This window comes from Phalacrocorax aristotelis, chromosome 6 (genome assembly GCF_949628215.1).
Source record: "Phalacrocorax aristotelis chromosome 6, bGulAri2.1, whole genome shotgun sequence".
Lineage (NCBI taxonomy): Eukaryota > Metazoa > Chordata > Aves > Suliformes > Phalacrocoracidae > Phalacrocorax > Phalacrocorax aristotelis.
In genome coordinates, this window is record NC_134281.1 from 19,470,556 (window position 1) to 19,481,510 (window position 10,955).

Sequence of the window (10,955 nt, forward strand, 5' to 3'; positions counted from 1 at the left end):
TCCACACACACTTTATAGGCTGTAGTGCTGACTTTTTTGTTTTGGCCAAGCATTTGTGAAGGTGCTCTTACATGGCAAAAAGCTGCAGCTTATGGTTAATGACAGCATCCAAACTTGCAACTGCACTGAGTTTCCATTATAATGACCAAAACTACTGTAGAGCAGATGGGGACACTTGGCCTGTTCAATCACATCCCTTATTACATTAGCACCTCAGCAGGGAACAGACTGCTCCCTCCCCCAGGTAATTCCCATATTCCTGATCTACAGATCAAGCCTGGCATGTTTTTTCTCTCTGTATAAGAGGAGTCTTTAACAAGCTACGTAAAACACAGTGCCAGTCTGCTAGGTATGCTATCACCTTTGTAAGGCAAGTACTAACTCAACTTTGCTCTTCAACTGCCAAGGAAACCTAGAGATAAAGGAAGCTGCACTAGCAACTGGAAAGGTGCCCGTCTTCCTCCCAGGCTGCTCCTGAGCTCCTCGATGATGACAAAGACGATCCCTTGGGAACAGCCATCCTGCAGAAGAGATCCCTCCTTCACAAGTTAAAAACTTCTCACACCACTTCCCACTGAGAATAGCATAAGTTCCTTCCCATGAAACAGCTCAGCAAGCACAATGAGCAATTGGGGAAGACAGGTGTAATACTGTATTAGCAAAATTACATAGTGATCTATACCTTTTCAGTTCAGTTTCTCAGGACTTTTTGTTACCTCAACTTCTTAAATGAAGACTTCCTGTCCCCTCAAGACTGCCTATGGTTTTCTCGTCAACCAAAAGTACCATCCTTTCTGTTTTCCCACAGCCTAATATCCCAGGGGTCAACCCAACAAAACTGACAAATAGCCCACTAAGTCCCCAAAAATTTTGAGCATCCCACGTGACAAGTTCAGCAGGTTCCCCATACCATCTCCACAGGTCATTCCATTTAGGACTTGATTCCAAACCAACTGAAATCACAAGGACCAGGCCTTGTGACACGTTGCCCTAGCACTTACTCCATTTCTTCTGAGAAACAAATAAGTTTATTACTGGCACCATCCACTCCATATCCTATTTCCTATCAGTGCCTAAAGGGAAGAAGTTCCAGTTGTCTTGAACTAGACTGCTACCTCAAAGACAAGCAAAGCCATTAAGGATTCAGAACTAAAAAAGAATCTGCCCTCAGCAATACACACCTTTACAAGTTATTTTATAAGAGTTCATTTTGCTATGAGACTTCCTGGCTACAGATCAATCTTCCAAAGAGATTCAGAAAAAAACCCCATGCGTAATCATGCTTTATATGAGAATGAGCTACTACTAAGAACACGAAATCTCTTCAGTGCTAACTGGGGAACAGAGTTAAACAACATCCAAGATCCCACACAGGCAAAGCTGTATAGTTACAGATATTAGAGAGATTCCTTAAGCTGAAACAAAATAATATTCCTTAGCACAGATAAGGAAAACAACTCATCTAAACAAAAAATGTTATAAAGTTAATTGGTGAGAAAAGTTCCCATCTATTCTAACAATCATCACATCTGATACGAGGGAAGATCTGACAGGGCTCAGGCACTCAGGAGCCTCACACCACACTACTTTAGCTGGAGAGAGGACTAATTCCCACACCGATTTGCATTCATTGTATTTTCTTCATCATCTACTGAAACATCATATCAGTTATTCATCATGCATGTAAAACAATAGTGTTTTTCCATCAGCCCAATCCCTTACAGCAGTGTTTATGTATGGCTTGATTCCAGCACTGCTGTGTGTTTTCAAAACCATGACAACCTAATGACCAGGAAACAAGTACTAGCTATACAAGACTTTTTATCATAAGAATTGTACCAATGAAGTCTTGGATAGCTTTCCACAGAACCCACAAGTTATATCGTATGCATACAAAACCTACCAGACAATCTAAGATTACTTGGAGAGATACAGGTTATCAGCAGAACATCATCTCACCAACATGTGGATTGCATAAGAATCCCAGAGCATGCACTGAGATTCACATACACAGTATTATCAACTAAATAAAAAAAATACACCTTGTCACACTGTCACTCTGTTCCTTCATTAACAAATGAACCATTCTTGAAAGCGCGGCTATTCAGAGTACTTTTGTTATTTCTAATTATATAAACATGTTAGTTTAGATGTTTATCACATTTCAGAAGAAATACTGGCTCTCTTTTAAACATGGGAGAAACCTCACATCTGAAGATAAACCCTATCAATGAGATGCCATTGTTCTCCTGCAAGGAAGTTTCCTGTGTTAAGTCTAACATGAAGCATAGATTTAAGGCTGGTCTGTATTAACTATATTCTTTAAATCTGAAGGATAAATCACTAACTCTTTACACCACCAGTCCAAGCAGCCACCTCCCACCTTCATCTCTGAGAGAACATTGAAATTATTTCCTTGAAAAATAGGCCAGGTCCTCAAGTGGTGCTTCCAGGTATTGCTTAAAACTATTTCCATCGTCACAACATTAAGAAACATTTTAAATCTTCCTGTTATGACACAACATAAAGGAAAGATGGTATCCATTATTCATGTTGTCTGAGAGCAACAAGTGTTAAGAAATGCTTTGTAGCTTACCATATACCAGGGATTTCAAACTATTTACATGACAGGGTGTGTGCTTCTGAGAAGTGCAGAAAGAGGACATTAAAATACATGGCATTTGCACAAATTACCTATTTACATTCACAGGTCTAGAGGGTAACTGAAAATACTGAGTTTCCAAGATGATAAGTCTACTGAGGACAGCTGTTCCTACACATTGTTCTGGTAGTATCCGATGTTGTTACTACAGTAACAGCACGTACAGTCTTGCACAACCTCTGGATGACCAGTGGGTGTACCCTGATATGCTCACCTCTTCCTTGGAAGAGTGTTTCTCCTCTGCTGTTACTGAGGATCTGTGACACAACCCAGAAAAACCACAGCTTGATAAAATTTTAATATTTGAAAGATAAGGAAAAGCCTCTTTAACCTGCATAAAAAGCTATCTCTACTAAGCAGTCTGAAAGTGTTTTTATAACCTTAAAACTCTATTCCTTTCCAGTGACATAAGCATATTAGAAAAACCTTCCCAATTCCAAGTTTGGGTTTGCTGTTATGAGTAACAGAATAGTTAAAAGGAGGACAAGGGAAGGATTAGCAATTTTAAATAAAACAGATAATCCCTTCTCCAGGCTGAAAGGCTTATGAATTATCTACTACAAAACTAGCTGTAAGTGAGCATATTTTAACATTCACAACATATACATATCCTTTGTCATTCCATTCAGCTAGGATGCCATGAATCCCACTTGTTTATAACAGCTAGATCTGGGCTGCTAAATATAAAAAAATATCAAAACATGGGCAGCTGCCTTCTCAGAGTGGAACCAAAATACTTAATGCTACCTTTAAAACCAAGCACTATCAACTGACTTCAGAAGTAGTAGCTCTCAGAACAGACACTTTAAAGTAGAACATCTGTAAAACCTTACTACATGCATTAGGAAAGTTGTCTCATGAGCTAGAAAAGGAGAAATATATTGACAATAAAGAGTATGCAGAATTTGCACGTCATCCAAACGCATGAAGTAAAACCATGAATTAAGAAAAATCATGAAGGCTTTGGGACAAAGCTACCTCTCGGGTGGCAGTGCTTTAAAAGACAAGAGGTAAGGAGAATGTAGGAAGCACCACCAGGGGTTTGGGGCTTAAAATATTAAATGACTCCTGATGGAGAAATCAAACAGAAAAAGGCAAGGAGGAAGACAGCCGCTGTACTGGGTGACAAACCGTCAGAGGTGTAAAGTGCATCTGTGAGTCATCAGCACATAATAGAAGTTGAAGCCATGTGAATGCCTGAAATAGGACATGGGAGACAAGGGCAAGGCAAGGTCAAACTGTGGGAAGAGGAAGACATGCTGGACGGGGAGGGCAGAAGAGTATCATGGAAGAAACCCCAAAAAATTTCTTAGAATAAGCAGTGACTGTGCAGAGAGGTCACAGATAACAAGAACCCAACAGGGGTCTTCAAACATTTCAGTGACGTAAATAATATGTAAATAGACAGAAGCACACAAAATGGACTCAGAACAAGAGAGGCTGAGGTGGAGGTTGTACACAACCTCACGGGACTAGGCTTGGCTAAGAGCTAGAACACAGAAAAAAATGGGGGGGAAGGGATTTAAAGGTCCAGCAGAGTACAGTACTCCAGCATACATTAACGTATGGGATAAGTAGGTCATTAAGGAAAAAGCCCATGGCAACGGAAGCTAGAACAAACAAGTTAATGGGGGAGCAACTGGGCCCAAAGTCCTCTACATGCACCTACAGCTATACTTGGTTTCATGTGTGTACCACAGGCAACAGAAACAGGAAAGCCGGTTTTTGACAGTAAAGAATAAATCCCTCTGGAAAGCCAGCATGGAGAACCAACACTGACAAAATGAGAAAAAAACTCACAGCATATGTGACGCCAGCTGCCTCTGAAAATTTTCTTAAGCTTTATGAAAAAAGAGTGTATTAATCCAAATAAAAATACAAGCAAACTAGAGCAAAGCTTCTTAGAAGCTACTGATGATGCAATTCATATTAATTTGGCAAACTGCAATGCTGTCATGTAGTCTAAAACATAGCAGTGAATGGAAAAAAAACACAAGCCAGACATATGGAGATCCAAATTGCTGGAGAATCTCAGTCTTCATAGCCTCCAGGGCAGATTTCTCATTTTCTCTGTATTTTGGAAGTACAGATAGATAGCTTATCAGCTTCCTGAGACTAACAGGATCAATATGTAGATGAGGAAGCCTAACAAGGATAATAAAATTATGACAGCCAAAATAATCTCATTTATAGAGTGCAGACAGGCTGAACAGCACAAATGCTACAAATAATAACTCTTGCAAGGGAAAAATTTACCAAGCAAGAGTTGATATTAGCAAAGAAACCTATATTTTTTAAGGCAAAACCCCTGAATTTTCCTTATATTCCTAAAAGTAACTGTTTCAGCACAAGTCTCCCTAGAGAAAATAAATTATCAAGAATGATTCAGGTGTGCAGAAGGCCATACTCCATCACATATAGCATATGTGAGAGACTGTGGCACCAGAATATGTAAATACACATTCAAACATTTAAAGTTAAATATAAATTGAAAGCAAAACATATATAGGATATAAAGACGGAAAAACAAAACAAACAAACAAAAAAGAGTCAAAAGCAAATAAGCACACTAGCCCTAATACACCTGCCTCCGCCAGTGAAACACTAGCTTTCCAGGCTTGCTGGCTCCAGCTGCTGCACAGTGGGTTGTCTGTGTCCTCCTCCAGCCTCCCCCTCACCACCAAGGACATCTGAAGTCATTTACCAATTTGAACCTTATTTGACACAGGACAAAAGTCTCAAAAAAATTAGTCTCCTACATTCTAGTGAAAACCAGCTACCAAGACAGAAGAGCTGCCCTGCCAATGCTCCCACTACACAAAGTGTTTCGACCTTGTCCCATCAGACACAAGATTAATACCAGATGAGTCCAAGTCCTTGGAACTGACTCAACCTGGGGAAGAAAAAGCAATTGCAACCCCAAGACCTAAATCCATGGAAGACCTCTCTTTCCAGAGCTGCTTGAATTTTAAACTTACATATTCTAATCCCCAAACAGGGCACTTCTCAGGGTGGGAGGGGAAGGCCACTACATCGATCTCCTACCAAAAATGAGTAACAAGTTCAGCTCTAACAGGAGTGCTTGTTTCCTCCATGGCAAGGGCTGTCTTGCTGCTTTCCCCCCACCACCCCTTCACATCAGAGTCTGCCTCTCACAAGCCATCTGAAATTTTTTAATTGCAAGAGGTCATGAACTCCTGAAATCACCACATTGTTTTGGGGAAATCAGTTTCACACTGGTAATAGAAAAACTACAATGCTCATCTACTTCCCCCCTCCACCAATGCAAAAGGTAAATGTTGCAGGGCTCCACGCTTAAGAATATCCATAGGGTTCCCACAAAAAACAAATGTTGCTTGTTATTAACTGACAACGTCAATTAGATTTCCAGGGATATATCATCATAAAAGAAAACTTAAAAGGAAGAAAAGGCCAGACTTAAATCTAAATATTGTTGTGGCAGAAATAATCATTAGTTTCAGATGCATGAAAACAATATGTGTGTGTTGTGCTCCTTGATTAGTTTATGTCAAAAGAGGCATGTAGTGTCATATGGAAGCTTTTAACTATAAATAAATCATCACAAATATTTTGTCCCTTGCATCATCTGATTTAAGCTACTCACTGGCAAACTGCATATAACCCAGTCATGAGGATTTCTTGCTGCTTAAGGAAACCTTCCCATTTATGTACCTAAAACATACGCAGGATCAAATCAAGCCTCTGCAGTTTCAGCGCAGACTAACGCAACTAATAAAATACACTCCTGTCTCCAAATGGAGAAATAATTCCCGTGTCAATCCATTTCAAAAGGTGCAACACCCCAAGTGGCTGTTTCGAACAAGGCAGAAATAGCACATCTAACCCACTTCTAGGTACCGCTGAACAGCTACGTACCAACCCCACAACAGATTTGTGGCTGTTGTAACTCTAGTTCAGAAGAGAACAGCTGCCAGGGAGCCTGGATCGCATGGCTCTCTCGGCAGTCCAGCGATTACCAGTGCCAAGGCACAACACGTGTGAAGCCAGGTCCTAAACCATGACACAAAGACTTGACGCTATACAGGAGAAGAATACTCACATTTGGAAAAAAAATTATTTGGGAACAAGTTAGGTGGTCAACTCTAGAGTGAAGAGGGGAAATAAGAACTTATAACCCATTCTGATTTACCCTTTCCTACCTTTTCCTGCTTGTGTATGGCCTGTAAACAAGAGTAACGTACTGAATCATCTGGAAACTAATGTCACACAGTCATTTCAGATATCCCAGTCGTACTGAAATTACACCAATACATACAAAGTTAAAGCTGTAACATGCATATTATTTCCACAAGGGCACTCATGACAAATGCACCCCATTTTATTAATAAAACATTAAAAAACATCCCTTTTATCTGTCACATGGATAAAAGTCAGCTGCAATTAGGAGACTCATAATTTGCATTCAGGACCTACTATAGCAGCTACATGCTTAAAGACTTCAGGATTCATTCCAGTGCGTTGCTTCAGATCCTTTAATTCTGCAGACACCAACATCCAGAAGAACCCCCCACTCACCAGCTTTTCAAATGAGAGATGAGTTTGACACAATCAAAACACCACCTCAAAGGCACCTACAACTGCACTGCGTGGGTAAATTTAACACATTTCACAAAAAACCACAAATATTGCTTCTTTTTGCATGGATGCATGCAAATTCACAGCCCCACCACATTACAGTGATTTTACTTAAAACAGCTACATTGCATGCAGCACCACCCAAAAGCTACGAGGTAAGCACTTCACCTAGTAATACGTTGAGTACAGCTGGAGATTAGCATTCCTAATTAGCATGTGATTACAATATTTACGGGCAGGTTTTGGCACGCACCCAAGAACAAGCCTGGTTATTAGCCAGTCTAGTCCCGCATGGTATCTTGTCAGGGTCGGCCAGGCCAGCACCCTCCCTGAAACCATTCCTCCGCACAACCACATCATACCTGAAATAAACCTGCCACCTCTGAGAATAACAACCTGTGTGAACAAGCGGGGGACTCTTTCCTATGTCCCCACTTTGAGCACCTAATAAAAATTGAGTAAAAGCAGGAATCAATTTAAAATACTTAATTTTAGCCATTGGACAGCCCAACTAGACAGACTAGTAAGTTTGGAGATTGTTATTCTCCTTTACTCCCTTATACACTTTAATTTCTTAACCTCTTGTGCTCTTGGGAACTGCAAGTCAAGTGCTATGTCTGCTACAAAAGGTTAACGGAGTAATTTTTTAACTTAAAATGGGGGAAAGAGGCTTCTGGGAAAACCCAGAGCAGACTCAACGAATGCAGCAGTTTTCACACCCATGGCTGGTGCTTCCTCAGTTGTATTTTGAGAGTTTTTACCCTACTACATTTGCCTTGTGACTCTTCCCAAGATCCTGCCCCACCCAGGGCGTGGGGACACAAGCCTACGCTATATGCAGTAAATAAAATTAAAAAAAAAAAAAAACAAAACCAAACAATCAAAAGCCATACATAGCAAGAAGGTGAGATTCCTCCACCAGGTCATTTCCAGAAGAAAGCTGAAACAAACACTCCCCAAACGCATGAGATTTTCCAGCATTTTAAGTAAAATTTTAACTCATCTCAAGGAAAAACCTCTGGACATTACGTGCATGGTTTAAGACCCAAGGAAACCATGCCACTTCAGTGAGCAATTTAGTACACATCTGTAGTGCTTTGTCAGCATCCCCAAGTTGGATTTACCAAATCTCTTACTCGTAAAAGCAAAGGAACACTGATGCAATCAAATTGAGAAAAATATTGGTGTAACCAAGATGATTCCTTCAAACCAGATGGGTGACACACAAAAAAAATGAAGTGCGAAATGCATGTAATCCAACAACATCCTAATACTGGTAAGAGCTATAAATATAAACTTAGTACTTTTTTGTAACAAAATGTCCTCTATCACTTGACTAAAGTTGACTCTTCCTTCAAATGACCTAAAAAAAATTCTGAAACAAAATCCTGCCCGAAATGCTTTGAGCTTTGGGCTCTCATCCTGCATAACTATCCCTACATGAATTCTCTCATTAGATGATGCGCCGATTTAAAAGGACCAGCACCTTATGTAAATGGATGTTATTGCTTTTAATTGCAGCCATAATTATGGGAGTGCCTCACAACTGAGTAAGGCCACATTAAGCAAACTTACTGGAAACTTCGCAAACTGCTCCGCAACATTTTGGATGAGCACCAGTTCCACAGCCGGTATTTATTCAGTCCCATCTTCAGCTCTCTGCAGAGCACTACAAAATCAATTGACCCCATATGGGATCACTCTGATTTGCACTTGGTTTAGTATGGTTTTGCCTTATGTTAACTAGTTTCTCTTTGACATTTAGTAACATAAACTGTTCAGTTCAGAATTAATGTTTTTAAAGGTTTAAAAATCTTAGAGTCTTCAAGTTTCTTCAACATTAACTTTTTTTTTCCTCCCCACAGTCCAAAGAGCCACCCAAGCACAATGGGACCTGCTACAGAGTCAACACTGAGCTGGGCTACAAAGTGCTAAGAATGAGCACCAAGAGCAGTATCCATCTCAGCAGGTCCCCAGCACAGCCGACGACCTGTGGCTCACTGAAGGTGCTGGCGCAAGCACTGCACAAATGACCCAAGGAACAGTGCAGGGTTTTCAGTTCAGCCACGGGTAAGTGGTGACCCGTCGCTGTGTTTCAACCGCTGGATCAGGGTGTCCCCCCCCTTAGTCCAGGTGGTTTGGAAGCCACCAATCTTACTGAAATCCACTTCCATGCCCTGGGTTGGAGTCAGGCATGGATGAAGTAGGCAGCTGCCTACCGTAATGCCAGCAGAAGCAAAGTGATGGCTGTGAACAAGAGCAATCCTCTGAGTCACCGGGCAGGAGCCACAGCCACTTTACACCCAACGACACGCAATTTTTGACGGCACCAGGCAGCTCAGGGTGCCAAGCCAAGGCTCCCCAGTCCTGTTAACAGACCTCTATACAACACTGCTCTGCCTCCATCCCTGCTTCCCCGTCCTGCCCCACAGCTGCAGGAGATCCCAGGAAGACACCAGGCTTATCTTCCAGCCTGTGTAACACAATTTTCCTGGAAAGGGAGGAAAAAACACTCAAACATACTGAAGACTGAGCCTACCTTTAAAAGTTTTGGTGCACTTGCGTCACAGCTGTCATCCTGCATTACACAAAGTGCCTAACAAACAACCCAGACCCCTCAATCCTCAGGGACAGTCAGCCCTTTCCAAGGAAGGCTCCAACGAGCCAGCAGCCAAATCTCACAGGACAAGATACAAAAAGATGCAGATTATGTGTTTTGGTGGTGTTGCCATTAGGAATACGGGAAGGACAACTAACCGGTTGGATGAGCATTTACCAAAACACTGATTTTACAGCCTCCCTCGGCCAATGGAAAGCATCAATGCTTGGAGGAGCACAATGTAAATACACCTTCCCACAGACAGTTAAAAGAAAAAAAAAATCCCTCAGAGCAAAGCAATTTCCAAAAATAACTCGGAATGCAAACGGCTGCTGGTATACTAAGATTCCCTCTTTCCACGCCGCATCTCCCAAACCTTCCCCTGCCTTGGAGAAGCCGCGATTCCCGCTTCCCACCTCCCGAGCCTTCGACACGCCGGTCACCCCTACTCCTTGGTAGAGCTAGAAGGGAACAGTCAGACCAAGGTGTCCCAGAAAACACGACGTCCCCACTCTAGCCCTGCCCCGACACGCGCGGGACTCTCCGGGGCCGGGGGCCGCCCCGTGGGCACCCACAGCTTCGCAGCCGGGGGCGCGAAGGGAAGAAGCGCCCCAGCGGGCGCCCGGCCCCAGCCGAGCGGCCCCGATCCGGGCGGGGAGGGAGGGGGGCAGGGAGGGAGGCCGCGGGAGGCCCTGGCGGCCGCACGGCAGCTCGTACCTCGGCAGTGCCGGCCCTGCGGGCAGCCGCGGCGGCGGCAGCCCCACATCGGCGGCTCCTCGGCTCCGGCGGAGGACAGGACAGCCCAGCCCGGCCCGGCCCCGGGAGCCCGCCGGCAGCCCCTCGGCGCGGCGGAGGCGGGTCCTGGCGGCCGCAGCAGCGCCCCGCGGAGCTGCCCGCGGGTGTGGGCGTCCCGCGCGGGGCGGAGCGGAGCTGAGCGGCGGAGACCGGCCCGGGCAGCCCCCGCCCCGCCGGGCAGCGCCGCTCCCGGAGCCCGGCCCCGGGCAGCGGGCTCCGAGGCAGCCGCCGCTGCTAGCTCCCGCCTGGGACTTAAGCCATTCGTTCACTTCCTACTCAGGG

General features: G+C 43.5%; 1 protein-coding gene across 5 annotated transcripts in view; it reads right to left on the reverse strand.

Annotated features, from left to right (window-relative positions):
* The window catches only part of LOC142058718 (6-phosphofructo-2-kinase/fructose-2,6-bisphosphatase 4), a 48,299-nt gene extending 37,495 nt beyond the window's left edge, over window positions 1–10,804 (reverse strand). For 4 of the 5 annotated variants that reach the window (XM_075096382.1, XM_075096381.1, XM_075096378.1 and 1 more), the window contains exon 1: window positions 10,596–10,780. In XM_075096382.1, coding sequence (XP_074952483.1) covers window positions 10,596–10,644 — 49 coding nt within the window. In that variant the 5' untranslated portion in view covers window positions 10,645–10,780. Of the gene's footprint in view, window positions 1–10,595 lie in introns of all 5 variants that reach the window. The other variant, XM_075096384.1, reaches the window with a different exon arrangement.
* Window positions 10,805–10,955: the final 151 nt, after the last annotated feature.